This window comes from Carcharhinus amblyrhynchos, chromosome 14 (assembly GCF_965287045.1).
Source record: "Carcharhinus amblyrhynchos chromosome 14, sCarAmb.v2.hapA, whole genome shotgun sequence".
Classification (NCBI taxonomy): Eukaryota; Metazoa; Chordata; class Chondrichthyes; order Carcharhiniformes; family Carcharhinidae; genus Carcharhinus; species Carcharhinus amblyrhynchos.
Genome location: NC_137337.1, coordinates 47,064,700 through 47,087,645, shown reverse-complemented (window position 1 = coordinate 47,087,645; position 22,946 = coordinate 47,064,700). Strand labels below are relative to the sequence as shown.

The window sequence follows — 22,946 nt, the reverse complement described above, 5'->3', positions numbered from 1 at the left end:
CGCTGGGAAGAGGCCAGGCCCCGCCCCTTCTCGGTGTCACCTGATCAAACCCCACGTGACGTTACAGTGATAGACAAGGGGCCTCAGCCCTGCCATGTACTCAGACACCTAGCTCCTTGAGCAAGGGTCAATGGTCATAGAGGTTTACAGCATGGAAACAGGTCCTTTGGCCCAACTTGTCCACGACGCCCTGATTTTTAAACCCCTGAACTAGTCCCAATTGCCCACATTTGGCCCACATCCCTCTATTTCCATCTTACCCATGTAACTGTCTAAATGCTTTTTAAAAGACAGGATTGTACCCGCCTCTACTACTACCTCTGGCAGCTTGTTCCAGACACTTAGCACTCTCTGTGTGAAAAAAATTGCCCCTCTGGGCACTTCTGTATCTCTCCCCTCTTACCTTAAACCGATGCCCTCTAGTTTTAGACTTCCCTACCTTTGGGAAAAGACATTGAGTATCTAGCTGATCAATGCCCCTCATTATTTTACAGGCCTCTATAAGAACGCCCCTCAGCCTCCTACATTCCAGAGAAAAAAGTAGGCGGTGCAACCAGGAGAATTTGTTCAAGATGCATTCTGCTAGTGGCTCTGAGTGATGTGGAGATGCTAGCGTTGGATTGGGGTAAACACAGCAAGAAGTCTAACAACACCAGGTTAAAGTCCAACAGGTTTATTTGGTAGCAAATGCCACGAGATCTCCCACTCACCTGATGAAGGAGCAGCAAGTGCTCCGAAAGCTAGTGGCGTTTGCTACTAAATAAACATGTTGGACTTTAACCTGGTGTTGTCAGACTTCTTACAGTGGCTCTGAGTAACGGAATGATAGCGCAGAGTCACTGAGCAGAGACTGATAGCAAGTTCCGCACACATGAGGACGGCCTCAACCAGGATCTTGGGTCCATGTCATACTATCTGTTATCCCCCCACGATTTGCCTGGGCTTGCAAAATCTCACTAACTGTCCTGACTGGAGACAATACACATCTCTTTAACCTGTGCTTAACCCCACTCTCACATTGTCTGTACCTTTAAGACAATTACCTGTAAAGATTCGCATTCCAACCATTATTCAGTAAATTGAGCTTGTGTCTTTATATGCCCTGTTTGTGAACAGATCTCCCACTCACCTGACGAAGGAGCAGCGCTCCGAAAGCTAGTGGCATTTGCTACCAAATAAACCTGTTAGACTTCAACCTGGTGTTGTGAGACTTCTTACAGTGGCTCTGAGTAACAGGGAGTCAGTGCAGTACACACATGTGTCAGTTTCACATGGGAACTTGGAAGTCCTGCACTAATTCTGGAATGGAATAATATTAACATTATGCATTTTTGGAATTATTGCTGTGGGTGAATATGCTTTGGAAAATTTGACAAAGCTAATACAGAGGAGGAGAGTTTGTGGGACTATTTAATAGTGATGCATGGGTAGAATGGTGGCACAGCGGTTAGCACTGCTGCCTTGTAGCACTAGGGACCTAGGTTCGATTCCCAGTTTAGGTCACTGTCTGTGTGGAGTCTGCACGTTCTTCTTATGTCTTGCGGGTGCTCCACTTTCCTCCCACAGTCCAAAAATGTGTGGGTTTAAGTGCATTTGCTATGCTAAATTCATTTACAGTGTAACTGAAGAGGTTAAAAATAAGGGATTTTCACAGTAACTTTATTGCAGTATTAATGAAAGTCGACTTGTGACACTAATAAATAAACTTCAAAATGATCAGTCCTAAAAGATTTACTTAGTGTCCTTAGATTATGACCAAAAGAGAAAATGCTGGAAAATCTCAGCAGGTCTGGCAGCATCTGTAAGGAGAGAAAAGAGCTGACATTTTGAGTCCAGATGAACGTTTATCAAAGCTTTGATCATAGAACCCCTATACTGCAGAAGGAGGCCATTCAGCCCATCAGGTTTGCACCTACTCTTTGACAGCATATCTTACCCAGGTCCTCTCCTCTGCCCTATCACAGGAGAGGTGATGGCTTAGTAGTATTATCTTTGGACTATTAATCCAGAAACTCAGCTAATGTTTTGGGGATGCAGGTTCGAATCCCACCATGGCAGATTGTGGAATTTGAAATCAATAAAAGACTACCTGCACTTAAGAATCTACTGATGACTGTGAAGCCATCTTTGATTGTCAGAAAAGCCCATCTGGTTCACTAATGTCGCTTTAGGAAAGGAAATCTGCTGTCCTTACATGGCCTGGTCTACATGTGACGCTAGAACCACAGCAATGCGGTTGACTCACAACTGTCCCTCCAAGGACAACTAAGGAGGGGCAATAAATGTTGGCTAGCCAGTGACACCCATATTCCTTGAATGAATAAAAAAATAACCTGAAACATTAACCATGGCCAATTCACCTAACCTCCACATCTTGGGACAATAAGGGCAGCCCAGCATGTCCAGTCAACCTAACCTAATGATGTTGGGGCTAGATAGCAAGGGGGATAGAATATAAAAGCAGGGAGGTCTTGCTGCAACTGTACAGGGCACTGGTGAGGCCGCAGCTGGAGTTCTGTGTGCAGTTTTGATCGCCGCACTTGCGCAAGGATATATTGGTCTTGGAGGGAGTTCAGAGAAGGTTCACTAGGCTGATACTGGAGATGAGGGGGTTAGCCTATGAAGAGAGATTGAATAGACTGGGTCTGTACTCATTAGAATTTAGAAGGCTGAGGGGGGATCTTATAGAGACATATAAGATAATGAAGGGGATTGGTAGGGCAGAGGTAGAGAGATTCTTCCCGCTTAGAAAGGATAGCAGGACTAGAGGGCACAACCTCAAGATAAGTTGGGGGGGGGGCAGTTTAGATCAGAGTTGAGGAGGAACTTCTTCGCTCAAAGGGTGGTGAATCTCTGGAATTCTCTGCCCGTTGAAGTGGTGGAGGCTACCTCGCTGAATATATTTAAGTCACGGGTAGATAGGTTTCTGATAGACAGGGGAATTAAGGGAAAGTGGAACTGATCCACTTCTGATCAGCCATGATCTTATTGAATGGCGGGGCAGGCTCGAAGGGCTACTCCTGCTGCTATTTCTTATGTTCTTAGATAGAATGGTTAGGGAGAATCTGTTTCCTTCAGCAGATAGATCAATGGGCAAGAAATGCTGGCCAGGCAGCAATGCCCATGTTCCATGAACGAATAAAAAAAACACAGGGAGAGAGGGTAGATTTAAAGTCATTACTTGAAGGATTAAAGGTCAATTAAGAATCTTACACCCAATGTTGCAGTCTGGAAGTCGCTACCTGAAAGGGGATAGAGGCCAAAACCCTCGATGCATTAAAAAATACATTGAAAATGCGCTTGCAGTGCTGTAATCTTTTAAAGATTTTTTAGGTTTTAGGTTTAGGGAAGCAGGAGTTGGAAAGTGGGGTCATGTTGCATAGCCCGTTTTGATTAGTACGGAAAAACAAACTGACGCCCAATCAAAAAGATAAAATGCTGTTAAATCTCAGCAGGTCTGGCAGCATCTGTAAGGAGAGAAAAGAGCTGATATTTAGAGCACAGATGACCCTTTGTCAAAGCTAAAAGGCACAGAAAGTGGAAGGTATTTATACTGTAGGGTGAGGGAAAGAAAGATGAATCATAGCTACAAAAACAAGGCTAATGGAAGTCCATAGAGAGAATAGGAGGTGAAATTGAGAAAAGGGGGAAAAGGGGAGCAAAAGGGGGAGAAAAGGTAAGGAAATGGGGATAAAAAGGGGGAAGAAAAATGAAGACAATAAAGAAATAAAAGGTAGAGAACAGTTAAAAGCTAAATAAAATAAAAACAAAGGGGTCGCCTCCAACAAAGGGGAATGACTCCCTTTGCAGTAAAATTTCAATATTTCTAAACGACACGGGGGTGTCGGGGAGAGCAGGGAAGATTTATAGTGATGTTAACTCGCAATTTGACTTTAGTGTTATGTGCCAAACGTCGCCACCAAGTGGTACCTTTCAGTATTCCTGGATTCATTTTCAAGCATCGCCTGAAATTTGAAAAGGAGGTAAAACGTTCAGGACTTTCAAACAATTTTGTGGTAGCGTTCTCATTAATTTAATATTTTGAACAGCTAACTGAAAATACTGTATTGAATGTTTGTAAAAAGTAAATAAAACATACTATGGATGTTGGGAATCTGAAATGGGGAGAAACTTGTATGAAAAGACAGTTAATGTTTTTGGTCACTAACTTTTCATAAGAATTTCTTTTCCAACTTAATTGCAGAATTTACTAAGTGTACGGATTGAATTATCATTTAGTTGTTGTGAAATTTGACTACGTTAAGCAGTTCAGTGAAGGAGAAGACATTGTACTGGATTGAACAGGATTGCAGCAGACTGTGCGCCTGAGCCTCGGAGGGCGGCAGGAAGTGACGCGTGGCTGCGCTGGCTCGGTTGGGATGGTAACAGAGCGGGGCGGGCCCGAGCTGTCAGTGAAGCTGCTGCAGCCGAGGCTGGGCCAGGGAGGAGAATGAACAAACAGGAGATGGCGGACGAGGCTCTGTTCCAACTTCTCCACACGGAGATCGTATCTTACATTTATAAATCGGCTGAGCAAGGCGAAATGGTGAGGGGAGGAGGGAACGGGGATGGGGGCGGCTGAAGAGTTAGATATTGGAGGATGCAGGGGGCGAGAGAAGAGGGAGGGAGGACGGGAAGGGGGAGGGGCGAGGGGGCGGGGCGAGGGGAGGGGAGGAAGGGGGAGGGGGCGGGGAGAGAGGGGCGGGGAGGGGGCGGGGAGGGGGCGGGGAGAGAGGGGCGGGGAGGGGGCGGGGAGAGAGGGGGAGAGAGAGGGGGAGGGGGCGGGGAGAGAGAGGGGGAGGGGGCGGGGGGAGAGAGGGGGAGGGGGCGGGGGGAGAGAGGGGGGGGAGGGGGGGGGCGGGGGGAGAGAGGGGGGGGAGGGGGGGGGCGGGGGGAGAGAGGGGGGGGAGGGGGGGGGCGGGGGGAGAGAGGGGGGGGAGGGGGGGGGCGGGGAGAGAGGGGGGGGAGGGGGGGGCGGGGAGGGGGGGGGCGGGGAGAGAGGGGGGGGAGGGGGGGGGCGGGGAGAGAGGGGGGGGAGGGGGGGGCGGGGGGAGGGGGGAAGGGGGTGGGGGGAGAGGGCAGGGAGAGGGGGGAAGGGGGTGGGGAGAGAGGGCGGGGAGAGAGGGCGGGGAGGGGGGGGCAGGGGGAGAGGGGGGGCAGGGAGAGAGGGCGGGGAGAGGGAGGGCGGGGAGAGGGGGGGCAGGGAGAGGGGGGAAGGGGGTGGGGAGAGAGGGCGGGGAGAGGGGGGAAGGGGGTGGGGAGAGAGGGCGGGGAGAGGGGGGGCAGGGAGAGGGGGGAAGGGGGTGGGGAGAGAGGGCGGGGAGAGGGGGGGGCAGGGAGAGGGGGGAAGGGGGTGGGGAGAGAGGGCGGGGAGAGGGGGGGCAGGGAGAGGGTGGAAGGGGGTGGGGAGAGGGGACGGGGAGGGGGGCGGGGAGAGGGGGCGAGGAGGGGGGCGGGGAGAGGGGGCGAGGAGGGGGCAGGCGGGGAGAGGGGGGAGGGGGCGGGGGGAGGGAGGGCGAGAGAGGGGAGTGGGCGGGGGTGGGGAGGGCGTCTTTTCGGCTGTCAGGTTGCCTTTGAGTGCTTTACAACTAATTAAATGCTTTTGAAGTGTGAATCAGTAATCTTGTACAGCGTGAGCAAGTGCTTTAAAACTCCTATAGAAATAAAAGTGAATTACCCCTGCGTCTTTGAATTTGAAGTCGCCACTCAAATTGGCACCATCAGCAATCTTTTAGGGATTTCTTTACTTACCGTCTGTATGTAGGATATATTTCAGTTACTCACTATTTGAGTTATTTGTGGCATTATCTCATGCAGATGGCTTGATTTAGAGTATGATTTGCACTTTGGGAATTTTGTATCTTCAAATCCGAGTCCTTTCATATTGAAACGTAGTACAATTTGCAGAGTGCTCAGAAATATGTCATTGTTCCTTCATTGTCACTGGATCAAAATGTTGAAAGTCCTTTTCTAACAGCACTGTGCGAATATTAGATGAATTGCTGTGGTTTGGGAAGGTTGCTCACCATTGCCTTCTGAAGGGTAGAGGTAGATAACAAATGTTTGTCTTGCCAGTGATGCCCTGGTTGTATGTTGGTTAGGCTAGCTTCAGAATGATTACTAAGACTTGGTATGTTCGAGTAACGACTTGTTTATTTTACACAACTGAACTATTTACAGCTGCCTTTGATGAGAGATCACCACTGAAGAATCGTAGAAACCCTGCAGTGCAAAAAGAGGCCCTTCGGCCCATCAAGTCTGCACTGAACACCATCCCACCCAGGCTCTACCCCCATATACTATACCCACTAATCCCTCTAACCTACTCATCCCTGGACACTAAGGGGCAATTTCTTAGCATGGCCAATCCACCTAACCTGCACATCTTTGGATGTGAAGCTATGAATATTTGCTCTCTCCTCTTAGCCATGTGTTCTCTTACATTGTCATTATGCAAGGTGCTTTTTATGTAGGCCTATACGTTAACCCTTACAAACCCTAATACTACATCGACCCCAAAATCTTCATTCATATTTTTACATGTATGTTTAAATGCACCATCCACTCTATTACTACCTTTGCTAGAGATTTCCCAGTGCTTTCTTCCAGTCCACTGTTAAAATGATGTTTTATCCTTTTTGAGAGTTTTTCACCAGTTCCATGATATTCACTTGGTTCTCTGACTTGAAGCCTACAATTGCTAGACCATGATTTTCTTCACGTGCAGATTTTCTGACCCTGCCTCCACTTTATCAGCGAGTGAGCTTTGGAATTCTTCAATTGTGTCTTGGAGTTCTACAGTTTTGATGCCACTTTCATAGATCTGACTTAAGTTGAATTTTCAGTGCTTTGAGGTCCTTCACTGCTGTCACCATGTTACGTGTTGGTTAGCCTATTTTGGGAACAGCTATCAAGATGTTGGTATATTTAAACAACTTTATTCTATATAATGGAACTATATGTAATTATCCATGCTGAAGCATTGAACATTTTCCCCTGCTGTTTTGTGGTTCCTTGCATCATCTTTATGGGAAATGTTCTTTACACAGTCACACACAAACTTGGAAACCCTAACTTTACAGACCCCATCCATGAAAGTAAAAAAGACACAAAAACAAATTAAGATTCTTTTGATGCAGTGCATTTTTTCTTCTTGACCCTGATTAAATGTATCTTTTGATATCTGAATTGCAATTTGAATCTGAAATCAACAGGCGCTGAATTAATCTGCGAGATAGCCTGTTTGTGTCATTGTGAAGTGGGAACCACTTTGTGTGGAGCGAAGGATGATGTGTGAATTATTCCTATGTAATTCATTCATGGAATTGTTACAGCACAGAAGGCCATTAAGCTTGCTGTGTCCATTCTGTTTCATTGCAACAGCAACTCCACTAATTCTACTCCCATCCCTTGTAGCCCTGCAAATTTTATCTCTTCGATGATGCAATTCGCTTTTGAAAATCATGATTGAATCTTCTTCCACCTTCCTCTCTGCTGCTACATTCCAGTTACTTTTTAACTTGCTGTTGGTTCTTTTGCCATTCACCTTGTATCAGTGTTCTCTATTTCTTCAGTTTTCCACCAAAGGAAACATTTTCTCCGTCTACTCTTTGAATACTGTCATGATTTTGAAGATCTGTAAAATCTGGAGAACAATGCTAGCTTCTCCAATCTAGTTACATAACTAAAGTCTCTTCATCTTTTTGAACTGTTCTCATAAATTCTATCTACACCTTCTTTAAACTCTCTCATGTTTCTTAAAATGTGGTGCCCTAAATTGTATGTTATTCTCCAGTTAAGGCTGAATCTAGAATTTTGCAAAGGTTCATTATCGATTCTGTGCTTCAATCCATAAAGTCCAGTATCATGTATGCCTATTTATGCACTTTCTCAATTTTCCCTGATACCTTGAATAATTTGTGCATGTATACCCCCAATTCTTGCATGCATTCTCTTTTTTTGCCTCTCTTCATTCTAAGCTTTAAGGTTAAAGTTTATTCATCAGTGTCACAAGCAGGCTTTCACTGACACTGCAATGAAGTTACTGTGAAAATCCCCTAGTTGCCACCCTCCGGCGCCTGTTCCAGTACACTGAGGGAGAATTTAGCATGGCCGGTGCACCTAACCAGCACATCTTTCGGACTGAGGGAGAAACCAGAGCACCCGGAAGAAACTCACTCGGACACGGGGAGAATGTGCGAACTCCGCACACCCAGTGACCCAAGCCAGGAATCCTACGGTTACGGTATAACATTATAAGCCAAAAGACAGTGTTACATTGTAATTGCAGGGTCTAACTGTTGGAAATGAGGTGGGTATGTGGCTGGATTACTGGTATTTCCTGTTCGAGAAGGTTTAGTTTGGTCAAGTTACTACTATGCAACTAATAGATGATGCAAGAACAGATTAGGCAGGAAGGAAGTTCCCTAGGCATGTCAGGCTGGAAGTTGTATGCAATACAGCAAGAATGAAAGAAAGCAAACGAGAAAAAAGGTAAAAATAGCATTAAATAAATTTGTTAATGTTTACATAGTGCAAGAACTGAAGTTGCAAATCATTGTGGTGAAAGATGAATTGTAGGAAGTTTGACCATGTTCTTGGCTTGAAACTATGGTCTACCCATTAACTAACGTGTTCTATAAGATTAGAGCAAAACCAAACTAGCGAACTGAAAATTTATAAAGTATAAAATGAAGACTGTATTGACTATGCAGAGCTTTTGCAACTTAATATGGAAAACATCCTGGAAAAATGGAAGGTAACTGCAGTGTTTTGTATTGCACATTCTTGATATGATTTTCTGCTATGATTAATTTTCCCCATGGTAAATCAACATCTTTGTAAATGTACTTATTTGCTTCTCATTTCTTCTGTAACTGAACCACCAACCATAGCTCATTTTTGTAAGAGGTCAAAGTCCAGATCCACTACAGAGGAGGAAAGTACCAAGCAAAAATTGTGATTAGTTTAGAATGGCACTGATAAAAGACAGAGCAAGTGGCAAGCTGTTAGTTGGCATGTCATTTGAAGGGATGAAAAGAAATATTTTTGTGTAGTCAATAAACAAAATGGGCAGAACTTACCCATTGAATCAACTTGAATACAGTGAAAACTGTTTTTTTTGTATTCAGGTCTTAGTGACTTAACCAGGTAACTGAATTAATATTCCTAGCATGAAGAAATTATTACCTCTGGAATTGTAAATACGAGCACTATCTTTATTTCAGTAAGGCGTTTGACAAGGTCCCTCATGGTAGGCTGATAGAAAAGGTGAAGGCTCATGGGATACAAGGCCAGGTATGTAGATGGGTGGAGAACTGGCTTGGGAGGAGGAGACAGCGGGTAGTAGTAGAAGGCTCCTTTTCCAATTGGAGGTCTGTCACCAGTGGTGTGCCGCAGGGCTCGGTACTAGGACCTCTTCTATTTGTGGTATATATTAATGACTTGGAAGAGGGGGTAGGCGGTGTGATCAGCAAATTTGCTGATGACACTAAGATGGTTGGATTGGCGGGTACTGAGGAGCAGTGCCTGGCAATGCAACAGGACATAGACAGGCTGGTAGATTGGGCAGATAGATGGCAAATGGAATTTAATCCGGAGAAATGCGAGGTGATGCACTTAGGCCGGAATAATGTGGAGGGGAGTTATACGATAAAAGGTAGAATTATCCGGAGTATAGATACGCAGAGAGACCTGGGGGTGCAAGTGCACAAGTCCCTGAAGGTGTCGGTGCAGGTGCAGAATGTGATGAGGAAAGCGTATGGTATGTTAGCCTTCATAGGAAGGGGTATAGAATATAAGAGTAGGAGTCTGATGTTGCAGTTGTATAGAACGTTGGTTAGGCCTCACTTGGAGTACTGCGTCCAGTTCTGGTCGCCGTACTACCGGAAGGATGTAGAGATCCTGGAGAGAGTGCAGAGGAGATTTACCAGGATGCTGCCTGGTATGGAAGGGCTGTCTTACGAGGAAAGATTGAACGAACTTGGGCTGTTTTCCCTTGAGAGACGTCGGCTGAGGGGGGATCTAATAGAGGTTTATAAGATTATGAAGGGGATAGATAGAGTAAATGGTGGTAAGCTTTTTCCGCTATTAGAAATGGATAGAACGAGGGGTCACGGGCTTAGAGTGAGGGGGGCTAGGTGTAAGACAAATATTAGAGGGCAGTTTTTCACGCAAAGGGTAGTGGGGGTGTGGAATGCACTGCCGAGTAAGGTGGTGGAAGCAGGCACGCTAGGGTTGTTTAAGAGTCACTTAGACAGCCACATGAGCGGTCTACATATAAGGGGATATAGCAGGCCTTACTAAACATTGTAGGCTTGGGATTACGTTTTTGCCTCAGGGATGTTACAGTCTTTGCCTGTTTAATAATGAATTTTTTGTCTCCACAGGCATTTAAGTCCACCTTGTTGACCAGCAAGGGGCATGCATGCGGCAGGTTGTAGTGGGCTGCTCTTGGACGTTGCTTCGCGAGTTTCCTATTGCTTCATGTCATTAGTGTGCTTAAACTGGACCATCTCGAGGGCAACGTGACAGCTCAGAGACTATCTCTGTTGCTGTGCGGACACATGGATTTGGGCCTGTGTCTGTGGGAGTTTGCACGTTCTCCCCGTGGTTGCGTGGGTTTCCTCCGGGTGCTCCGGTTTCCTCCCACATCCCAAAGATGTGCTTTTAGGCTGATTGATTGGGTAACAAATTGTCCCTATATTGGACCTCCCTGATCCTCGCACATTAGGCGTAGACTAAAATCATGAATAGGTCACTGAGACAATGGGACGGCGGCGTGGGCTCGTTGGGCCGAAGGGCCTGTTTCCCGTGCTGTGTTGTTCTTTGTTGTTCTTTCCTTAATTTAACTTATCAGTAAAATGTAATATATGGGTAATTGAAAACTGGTCACTCCAGCTGGAAGATGCCTGACTGACTTTTGTAACCATATGGTTTCAAAAAGGCAATCATGTTCAGATGTTAAAAATGTTGCAGTTTAAAGATCAGTTAAGATCCTATTCTTAAGAAATGGAGCATGTTCTTCACAGTAGACTCTTCCTGAATTGATGTAATGTTAAGTTGAGCTGGCAGGTGTACTAATTTTCACTAATTTGTTAGTTAATATTTGATGGTGGTGATGCATAGCCATCAAGTTGCGCTGTAAAAGAATGCCATAGCTCTTTATCGACACTGCAATTTACTTATTTTAAATTGAGGTAAATTCTCCATTTTATTGTGCTTTCAGTTGATTAGAAATCCAATAAGATGATCTTTATTCACTTCAATGTGAACAATTCTTTTTCTGCATCTCTCATAACACATTTGGTTTTGCACATTTGGCAAAGAAATCAAAATCAGTAATTCAGAATTCAACATTTTTATATGTTGATGAGTTGATTTTGGAGAACAGGAGAATGGTGATGACAGGCAAAGTCTTGTACAAGATTTTGTCTGTAAGAATTTTGATTGAAAATTCGCAAGGTAAAAATTGAGCATGAATAATTAAGGTTTCACTATAGAACAGTACAGCACGGCACAGGCCCTTTGGCCCTCAATGTTGTGCCGAGCTATGTCCGAACCCAAGAGCAAGCTATCCTACTCCCTATCATTCTGGTGTGCTCCATGTGCCTATCCAATAACCGCTTGGAAGTTCCTAAAGTGTCTGACTCCACTATCACAGCAGGCAGTGCATTCCACACCCCAACCATTCTCTGAATAAAGAATCTACCTCGGACATCCCTCCTATATCTCCCACCATGAACCTTATAGATGAGCTATTTTAATGCAGAGTAAAACCACTCTATTTCTTTGATGTAATCCAAAGATATCTCTACTTCTGATATCTTATATGCTTGATTGTTTTTAAAAAAGAGCCACATCTATCATGCTAGCATGTTTTTAGTGTTAATTCTGCTATAGATACGGCTGTTATATTAATTTTATAACATTTTCATTAAATTTAGACTCTTGAAGTACATTGTACATATCATACTTGTCCAGCAAATAAGTTGAGCATACAGTTTTTGTTGTGTGCCCAACAGCAACAACTTAGCGTCACAAGGACAGTATAAAACACAGTATGACAGCAGACCACGTAATGTGACATTAAGTCAGATGACTAAAAGCTTGATCAAAAAGTTTGATTTTAAAATGTGCCTCAAAGGAGGAAAGCAAGGTAGAGAGGCATTGGGAGGGAATTCCAGAACTTCAGGCCTGGGCAACTGAAGATATGGTCACTGATGGTAAATGATTAAAATCAGTGACGCACAAAAAGCCAGATTTAGAGGAGCATAGATATCTTGGAGGGTTATAAGGTTGAAGGAGATTACAGAGATGGGGGTGGGTAAGGTCATGACTTCAAAATAATGAGAATTTAAAAATCAAGATGTTGCTTGAGCAAAAGCCAATATTTGATAGCAATCAGAAGATGAGGGCAGAATGAGGACATGGTGTGACTTAAGACATGGACAGCAAAGTTTCATGGCAGAATATGGGAGACCAACCAGTTGTGTGTTGAAATGGTCAAATCTAGAAGTAACAAATTCATGTAGAACGGTTTCAGCAGCAAACGTGGGTGCAATTGAATGATGTTATAGAGGTGAAAAATGGTGGTCATAGCAATGACACAAATATGAGGAGGTTGGAAGTTCATCTTGGGGATCAAGTGTGATATTAGCATTGTGAACAGACTGGCTTAATCTCAGACTGTTGTTGGGCGGATGGTAGCTGGGAAATGGAATTTGGACTTCCAACAATGGCTTCTGTCTCCCCAGTATTTAATTGGAGGAATTTGTTCCTCATCCAGAAAAGGGTAAGTAATCTGATAAGTTAGCAACAGTGGAGGAGCCAAGAGCATTGGTGAGGTTTAGTTGGGTGCCATCAGTGTATGTTTGAATGCTTTTGGCAGCTGTTGTGAGGGGCAGCATGTAGATGAGAAATAAGAGTGGGCCAAGAATGATCCTTGGGGGATGGCAGAGAACAGTGAGAAATGTCGTTGTAAGCGATTCTCTGGCAGTGATTAGGTTGATAGGATGGAGCCATGTGACAGCAGTCCCATCCATTTGGACAACAGTAGGGAGGCATTGAAGAAGGATGGTATGGTCAACCATGTCAAAGACTGCATAGAAGGATAAAGAAATGAAATCTTTTTGTCACAGTCACATAAACATCATTTGTGACTTTGATAAGAGGTATTTTGTCAGGGGTAGAAACCAGATTGGAAGGATTCAAACATGGAGCTTCAGGAATGATGGGAGTGGATTTGAAATGTATAGACTGCTCAAAGACTTGGGAGGAAAGGGGAGTTAGGAATAGTTTGCAAGGATTGGGAGGGCTCAAACGTTTTGTTTTGAACAGTGGGAGATGACATCAGATTTAAAAGAGAGGAGAACAACAGTTGAAGAGAACAGTTTGCAACATCAGCTAATAAAATATTGGAAGATATTTAACCACAACAAAGTAATGTACTTGTGCATTCCCTTTGACATTAAATACTTGGGGATTTTACGGCCCTTCCAGCTGGTGGGATCTTCAGGTCCTCTCGGTGAGACTTTCTAGTCCTGCCGAAGGCAACCCTCTCTGCTGCGGGTTCTCCAGCAGCAGAGCGAATGAGCCATACAAATCACCATAGACCTGGGTAGGACCCCATCAGTGGCAAGCTGCCTCCACTGTTGGAAAACTTGCAGCACGGGAGTGGAAAATCCCAGCCTTAATCTTCTGTAGGTTTCGTGAATCAGTTGGTCAGATGCTTGAACTTGTTTTTTTCATGTATTGGATAGCTGGCTCATTAATTGTAAATCTTTGGGGGCAGTGATGGGTTCGAGCTTGATACTGTATGCTTCTTGGATATCTTTTTGAAGTGCCTGAATTGGGTGAATTTTTTTTTTGCTGCTGTCAAATTATACTGTACTAGGTATTTCATAATTTGGGAACAGAACAGAATATTTTAGAAAAAACTTTCAAATCACTAGCCATAGTCCAATGCAGAAAGGGAGACGAAAATGGAAATGGTGGCAAATGAAACTGCCTCCTCGAAATCATGTTGCATTTGCAAATTTTATGGTGAACCTGAAAGATGGATATGTTTTTGAGTCCTATCTGCAAAATGGTAGAAAGGTACAATCCTATACTTCAAAAGACCATCAACAGTTTGGTGGATAGAGCAGATATCTGACAAGTGAGACAATGTAGAAAATATGAAGTGATTCATTTTCCATGTAGAAGGAACGTGGAGAGGCAACATAAAATAAAGGGTACAATACAAAAGGGGGGTGCATGAGCAGAGATCATGAGGTAAATGGCACAAATAATTAAGGTGGCAGGGCAGGTTGATAGCATGATTAAAACAGGATCTGGGATCCTGGATTAAAATTGTGGAATGAAGTTCAAAAAGTAAGAATGTTATGTTAAATCTGTATACAACACAGTTTCAACCTCAGCTGGAGTATTGCAAGGGGTTAGAGAAGTTGCAGAAAATGGTTCTAGGGCTGAGGAATTTTGGCTATGTAGAGAATTTGGGGTTGTCATCGCTAAGAGATGAGAAGGTTAAGAGGAGATTTCAAAATCAAAAGGGCTCTGAACAGAGTAGATAGGGAGAAACTGTTTTCATTAGCGGAAGGATTAAGAACCAGAGGCACAGATTTAAGGTAATTGTCAAAGGAAATAACCAGTACACAACAAAAAGCCTTTTTTACAGTGAGTGATTAGGGCTTGGAAAGCATTGCCTGATAATGTGGTGGAGGCAGTTCCAATTGTGACTTTCAAAAGAGAATTGGAAAGTTATCTGAAGAGGAAAACCTAACAGGGATATTGGCAAATAGCAGGAGAGTGGCAATTGCTCTTGCAGAGAGTGGAAATGATGGCCTCCTTCTGGGATATAATCATTCTATAAATCCATGACTTTCACTTGGCATGTCCCCCACGACAGTCAATTTGAAAGTATTTGAGGAGTAATATGAGCATTCTGCTTTGGAGAGAAATGTTTTTGAAATATCTATTATGTTGTATCAAAACTGGCTTAAGAAATGCTTGGAGATACTTGAACACCACAATTACTTTTAAACTTCCTCTAGGCTAATTTGGATGTTGTGGGTGAAAATAATCCCTTTCCTATTCAAAGCATTTCAAATCTTAAAAGGTGAATGTATCTATTAGCAAGTATAAGACTCGGAGCACAAGATTAGACCCTGACAGTTAAATGAGTTAGTGCTTGACTGGACCTCAAACTTCAGGTACATACAGATCTCAGGTCTACTTATTCTGTTGCTACCAGTCTTTTTAAGGCAAGAAACTTGAAATATGAGGATTTAACTTTAATTTAAAATTAACTAATTGAAGAAGTCATTATTTCAGCATGGTTGTAGCAATACATGTTGGTCCTTAGGACATTGTATTGCTTTGGTGAAAATGAAAGTAGTTTTCATATGGGGGAAAATGTTTCTCTTTCAAGGGAAGAAGTAGGGTCAACCAGTAAGTTACTTTAATGTGCGAAATTTTTCACAAAACAAGATTAAACTGGTAACAAGTGCAAAATCTAATCTACCAGTAAGTAAATTCTTTCATGTCATTTGATAATGTGTAACAGGTACATAACAAAATATTTTTCTTTTTTTCTTAGGAAAGTGGAAGATGTGTCACTAAGCTGGAAAACATGGGATTCAGAGTGGGACAAGGACTAATAGAAAGGTAGTAAGCAGTGGCAGTTTTTTGAAGAGATGGAAACAGTAAATGACAAAGCATTATGATATATATTCTAATTATTTAATTTGACAGCATGCTAACACATCTATTTGAAAAAAACTAGAATTAAAAATAAACACTTCTTACATTTGTGATGCATGTTTCAATCTCCAGCTCATTTGTTTCATATTTGGATGTTTATTCCACTGCCCAAAAACATGATGCTTTGCAGCCAATGAAAAGGAATTTTTACCTCCATAGATTTAGGTATCTTAAACATATACAAGAAATATGAGACTAATTACAACAGAGACACAGCATTCAGAGAATATGGGTTAAAGAGAGGAGCGCTGCAGTGCAAGCTCCAAACTGGTGTGGGCTTGGCTTTCTAATTGATCATGGAATTAGTGAAAAGTTGTCCAGAAAAACAAGCAATATATCACAGATTACTGCCAGACTTAGTGAGTATTTCCAGCATTTTCTGTTCATATTTCAGATTTTCAGTATCCGCAGTAATTTGCTTTAGTGATAGATTGTTCCATATTAGCAAGTAATGCTTTTCTCAATGCTTACCGTATCTACCTTGTTGGTCAATCCAAAAACATCTCCATTTCAGCTGTGATTGCCTTTATGAACTCATCCAGTGAAGGGGTAATTTGTTCTACGCCTTCTCACCAATAGGGTTTCCTAATACTCTCCCTACGTCAGTGTCTATATTTTAATAATATCCTCATTGCTAATGGTTGCTTGTGTAAGGCTGGTTTTCTTCAAATTTGTTATCCTGCAGCTTTGTTTCAAAAATTCCAAGTGTATTACATTCCTCTGTAATCGATGTAATCTCCTTTTGATATTCGTTTTCTTCATACCATCCAGCATTTTTAAAACAGTTCACAAAACATATCTCCCGACACCTTCTCCTTCTCTATGTTTACTGCTTTAGGTGCGTTCGACTATCTCCCCTTCTGTATCAGAATTTGAAGCATTTATATACATCCTAGTACACAAGCTGTGGAACATGTATTTGTGGGGAGGTGTGGAGTTGAATTGCGATGTGGTTGAAAGTATCAGTAATTGCTGTCAGATCATTGATTTTCAGATGCACAGAAGCATTGTCACTGTCAAACAGCACTTTACAATATTGAAATTGTATCATTTGTTTCATTCATTTAAGTCTGTAGTTATCCAGATTTCTTTTAGTATTCCTGTGCACTACTAGCAGGATATTTATAACTTTAAAACACCTGGAAAACACTAGTTCATTGGCAAAAATAAAGAGCAGATGATTGGTCCATCCATATTTCTTCTTGAGTAGAAGATTAACTAATTGTACTTTGTTTAGTGTCGATAAAGGTCTCATCAGCATTTGTCAGAGTTTTGAAAATAGAAAATGCTGGATAAACTCAGCAACTCTGGCAGCATCTGAGGAGAGAGAGAAACGGAGTTAACATTTTGAGTTCATATCACTCTTCTACAGAATACTCTTCTACTTGTTATGAGAGTTTCTGACTCAATTACCCTTTCAGGCAGTGTCCCAGACTGCCCCCACCCTCTGGTTGAAAAGGTTTCTCCTCAACTCCCTCTTAGCCTTCTATGTCATCTTTAATCTATCCCTCCTGGTTATTGACCCTTGTATTAATGGAAAAAGTGCCTTCCTATCCATCCTATCTATGCCCCTCATAATTTTATAAACCTCTTATCCAGTCCCTTCGCTGCTCTAAGGAAAACAGCCCCAACCTTTCCAATTTCTTTTCATAGCTCAGACCCTCCAGCCTTGGCCACCTCCTGATAAATCTGCTCTGCACCCTCCCCAGCACATCTTTCCTATAGTGTGATGACATAAATGTATAAGAAATGGCAAAAACATGGGTCAGCAATGCTCCAGTAACTTCTGTGTCAACTTCACTCATTTTATTGGTGCCTGCCTTAAATTCTGCCTAAAACAAGCCAGCAATCCATTTAAAGACACATTTCTCAATGTAACTGTTCATTCAGTGAAATTAATATTTGCAGAATGCTACTCTTACATCAACGCAGCATACCTATTTAAAACCACTTATGTTTTAAAGCCAGGCCATTATGTTCAATTAAAGTGGTTGGATGTTAATATTTTGTTTGATTTTTATTACAGATTTACTAAAGATACTGCACGGTTCAAGGATGAATTGGATGTCATGAAGTTCATCTGTAAAGACTTCTGGACCAGTGTATTTAAAAAACAAATTGACAATCTTCGAACTAATCATCAGGTAAGTGGTTCAAATGTATTTAAAGTTTGCTAGTTAAGCAGCTGTGTTTTAAAAATGAGTTTTGCTGACATAAAAACAAGTAATGGTCCAGATCCGGTTAGCATCAATTCTGCATGTATTGACGCTGCCTGTGATGATTCCTGCGACCTGACCCTTGTACGATTTTTACAAAATGTTGAAGGGTCAGTGCAGATTTCCACGGAGAAGACAGTTGGGTGCAAGAAAAGACGGACAAGGAAATGAGATACCTACTTTTTATCACGGTAGCTGCCGCATTCAGGTAAGTTTTTAAAGGTTCATGTCAATGAGAGGGTGGGTGAAGTTGGTGGTTGGGTGCCAGGCATGAGTTGGGTTGAGGGGTAGTTGGATCAGGGAAGATGATGGGAGGGTTCAGTTGTAATGCTCAATTCAATTGTGCTGGCTGATCACTGAGTTACACCAGCTTAACAATTCCAGGGTATGTAGCAAGAAGTCCTGCATATCTGCCGCTAGACTCTGATACTGAGCTCAGTAAGTGGAGACCTTCTGGAGGGTCATGGGTAGTAGAAATGAGCCCATTGGAAGTTTAAATTTGCCAGGCGATTACTGCACAATTGTGTATGTCCGTGGGGTCCTGAAGCACATATCCCATATACATCCAATCTCTAATCTGGATACTAGAAGATTTGGGTCAGTGTAAGAAGTAGAATATGTTTGAGTCTGGGGCATTGTACCCCAGAGATGTGCCTGGAGGATGCCCCCTAGAAATCTCCATGTAATGATTGCATGGCAATGGCCTGGGAAGGTGAAACTTCCATTGGCCAATTACTGTGCGCTGGGAGCCATCCGATACTCCGATTTAAATTGCAATCTTTGGATAGTTCCAACTGTTTTACTGGAATAGTTACCCAAAGTCATAGAAATTAAAACCACAAAACTCCTGAGTAACTCTGGTACTGACCCCCTGTGCACTCCCTTCACCTACTCTGCATGCCCCATCCCTGCACCTCAGCCCTCCACCTGCCTTGGCCCCCATTAGTCCACCCTAAGCCCCCGCCCCCACCGCTGCCCAAAGGTCTTGACCCATGTGACCCTCTTGCCTCAGCCCCCTTCAGTGTGCCCAACCCACCCTGTCTCTACCCCAACTTAGCTTCCTCCACACCCCTTCAGCCCCTCTGCTCGCCACGTTACTGGACTTCATGCCGATTATCTTATTTCGATGCCCTCTAGTTGAGCTCTTCACCACAGGTTCAATTAATCTCTTTGTATCCATTCTTATCAAAAACCTTTCGTAATGTTAAAGGTTAATTATTATTGGCTCATCTACTAATGAGACCCAGCCTGTTCATCCTTTCCTAACATAAATACCAGCAACTTTGTAAATCTCCTCTGAAGCCTCTCTAATAGTTACATACCTTTGTGAGAAACCATAATTGAATTACTATTTAAAAAGCCTTGTGGTTTAAATGCAGAGACTATTGTTAGATTGCTGTGGAAATTCTTCTATTAGCATAAAATTAATGTGCTATATTTGGAAGGAATTGGCAACAGCACTTTAGTCTGGAGCGGTGACAAATGTGTGAATGGGGAATTTCAGCCTTGAGTAATGATGGGGCGGAGGCAGGCTTGGGGACTGTGTTGTAGAAAAATAAAATATTGCTGGAGATAATCAGTTAGATAAGTTGCATTGGGATTTGACGATTTATGTAAATTTGTATGAATTTGTCATGTTGTATTTATGTTACCTTACTAGTGATGCAATACTGTAATTTCATTGGTAAATTGGTGTAATTATAACAAAATGAATTTGTATCAGCAGTTTCTGTTTGGATTTCAGAATTTGAAATAGGGAAAGATGGCAAGATTTGCACTCAGATGGGAAAGTTTTAATATCTTTGATTCCCACCTACCCCCAGCCTGCTATGCCACATGTTAAAAGCTCAAGTATCCTTGTACTACTTTTTAATTGCAGTGTTCTCTCTAATTTGAGTCACAATGGTCAACCTGAGGAATAAATTGTTGCTATTTGAAGTTACCTTGCACCAAGAAACCATAGTGAGAAATTGTTGCACTTCTAAAATAATTGAATATATGTTCAAGATGTAACTGGCAACCATTCAACTAGAATGCACATTGTCTTTTCAAAGATAGTTATTATCTAAAATGTGTGACCTTTGTTATCAATTTATTTGTGTTGGAAAGAAAGGCTTGCATTTATATGGTATATATTTTCTCAAATGCCTTGGCTTTAATGAAATTTCTTTAAATACAGTAAGCAGTGTGACAGTACAATGAGGTGAATTCATTTTGTTTTTGGTGGTTGAAGGAAGAAATACTGGCTCGGACACAGAACTCCTGCTTTTCTTTGAATAATACCATGGACCTTATAGTATCTCCCTAGATGATATAAAGACAACTGTCTGTACAATTTGATTCTTAATCAAAGAATGGCACTTTCTGGTGACAGCACTTTCTAGTGCTGTCAAATAAACCTACTGGACTTTAAACTGGTGTTGTGAGACTTCTTACTGTGCTTACCCCAGTCCAACGCCAGTATCTCCACATCATGACTTTCTGGAGATGCAGTACTTTCGGTACTATATTGGAGAGTCAGCCTAGTTTAATGTTGTGTTAGAGTTTTGTGAAAAAGTTTAGATTGAAATATGCATATCAGTTAGCATACTATTATCCTTTTAATGTGTTGTTACTTTATTAATGACTTCACATTAACTTTGCAGGGTATTTATGTGCTCCAAGACAATAAATTCCGCCTCTTGACTCAGATGTCTGCAGGGAAGCAATACTTGGAACACGCACCTAAGGTATAACTTCTGGTTATCTTGAATGAGTAAGTGGGTTGATAGAGGCACATGTTAAAGATCTGGAAAAAGTAATGCCATATGATGTATCTAATGGAGCGTAATAAAGCTTTGAATCTGGGTTCATCTGTTGGAAATTAATCATGGTTTCTAAAATTATGAACAGGTCTTCCCTATCCATCATATCACAACCATGTTTGCCTTCAGGAGTTGGTGATATAGGTTGGTCAGTTTAAAATTCAGTCGAGAGTGAAGGGAGCATTTAGCAGAAGTTTCTTTTATGCAAAGTTGTTGGAGCATGGAATGATTTGGCATATGGCAGAGACTATTGTTTCTTTTAAGCAAGAGTGCATAAATATTAGAAGTAGAGGGACAGACTAGACAAATGGGTCTAGTTTTGTTGTTTTCTAAAAAAGCCAGCACAGACATGACAGGTGAAAGGGCTCCTTCTGTGCCAAGGTTTCAAGGACTATTTTGATAATATTAGAAATACAAAACATCCCAAAAGAAAAATTTTAGGCATGTTGATCATTGTAAGATTTTTCACAGTTCAAAACATGCATAATATTTAAATCTCATAATAGGTTTGATTGTAATTCCAGAATAGGAAGTGACAGAGCAAAGAATGCATTAGTTTGGGACTGGCAGCAGGCAGGGATGACTGACTTCCTTTTTTTCCATTCATACGTGAGACAGGGGTGTCACTGGCTGGCCAGCATTTATTGCTCATTCCTAGTTGCCCTTGAAGATGGTGATGATCTGCCTTCTTGAATTGCTGCAGTCCATGTGCTGTGGGTTGACCCACAATGCTGTTAGGGATGGAATTCCAGGATTTTGACCTAGTGACTGTGAAAGAACGGTGATATATTTCCACGTCAGGATGATGAGTGGCTTGGAGGGGAACTTGCATGTGGTGCTGTTCCCACGGAGAGGTGGGAGAAACTTGGTTTGTTCTCACTGGGACGACAGAGTTTGAGGGACAACCTGATAGAAGCCTACAAGATTGAAGGGCATGGACAGAGTGGATACTCAAAAACTTTTTCCCAGGGTGGAATAGTCAATTACTAGGGGGCATAGGCTTAAAGTGTGAGGGATAAAGTTTAAAGGAGATGGACAAAGGCAAGTTTTTTACATAGAGGCTGGTGGGTGCCTGGAACTCACTGCCGGAGGAGGTAGTGGAAGCAGATATGAAAGTGACATTTAAGGGGCATCTTGACAAATACATGAATAGAGGAATACGGTCCCTGGAAGGGTAGGGTGTTTTAGTTCTTTGACAGCATGGTCAGTGCAGGCTTGGAGAGCTAAAGGGCTTGTTCCTGTGCTGTAATTTTCTTTGTTCTTTCCTTTGTTCTTTATCTGCTGCTCTTGTCCTTCTAGATGGAAGTGGTTGTGGGTTTGGAAGGTGCTGTCTAACGAACTTTTGTGAATTGCATACCCCTACTCTTAATCAACTACCCTTGCAACAAATAACATTCTTTTAGCCTTGCTAATTACTTGCTGCACCTGTGTACTAGCTTTTTGTAATTCATGCATTTGGGTAGCCAGACCTCATTACATCTCAGAGCTCTGTAAACTCCTGTGCTTTTTATTGACAATTTCACATTTTCCCACATTCCAGATATGGCTGACCTTTGCCCACTCACCTAATCTATCTATATTATTTTGTAACTTCTTTGTGTGCTCTTCAGAACTTGCTTTTCTACCTACCTTTGTGTCATCAGCAAATTTACCAACTGTATCTTCAGTCCCTTCATCCAAATTATTATGTAAATTGTAAAGAATTGAGGCCCTAGCACTGTTCCCTGTGGCACACTACTTGTCATATCCTACCAACCAGAAAATGACCCATTTATGTCTGTTCTGTTCTTGTCAGATAGCCAATCTTCTATCCATGCCACTATTTCATACCTGTCTGTTAAAGATCAATTCAGAAACTCCACACTATTTTAAGGAGTTAGCCTAGTCCCTAACTTTTATGTTTGATTTTTGGCACTAGGGTGAACATAAGGTGTTTCACTCCAGGTATGATTCGAGTGACTCACTGGGAAGCTTTTATCAAAACAAATTTTATTTAAGAACTCAGTTATAATATAAAAAGAATGAGCATAACTAATTAAAATACTTAATCATGACAAAGTATAATCTTCAACAGCTAACTGTATGTGCTGTTCCAATTTAAAGTAATAGCCCATAGACATAAATCCTTTTTGTAGAACCAGTTAGCACAGAAAGCAAAGATGCT

General features: G+C 42.3%; 1 protein-coding gene across 1 annotated transcript in view; it reads left to right on the top strand.

Annotated features, from left to right (window-relative positions):
- The first annotated feature begins 4,383 nt into the window (after nt 1-4,383).
- trappc6b (trafficking protein particle complex subunit 6B) overlaps nt 4,384-22,946 on the top strand; it is a 31,505-nt gene continuing 12,942 nt past the window's right edge. The window contains exons 1-4 of the mRNA XM_080202803.1: nt 4,384-4,546; nt 15,599-15,666; nt 17,789-17,906; nt 20,624-20,707. Of these exons, the coding sequence (XP_080058929.1) occupies nt 4,451-4,546; nt 15,599-15,666; nt 17,789-17,906; nt 20,624-20,707 (366 nt within the window). The 5' untranslated portion in view covers nt 4,384-4,450. The remainder of the gene's footprint in view (nt 4,547-15,598; nt 15,667-17,788; nt 17,907-20,623; nt 20,708-22,946) is intronic.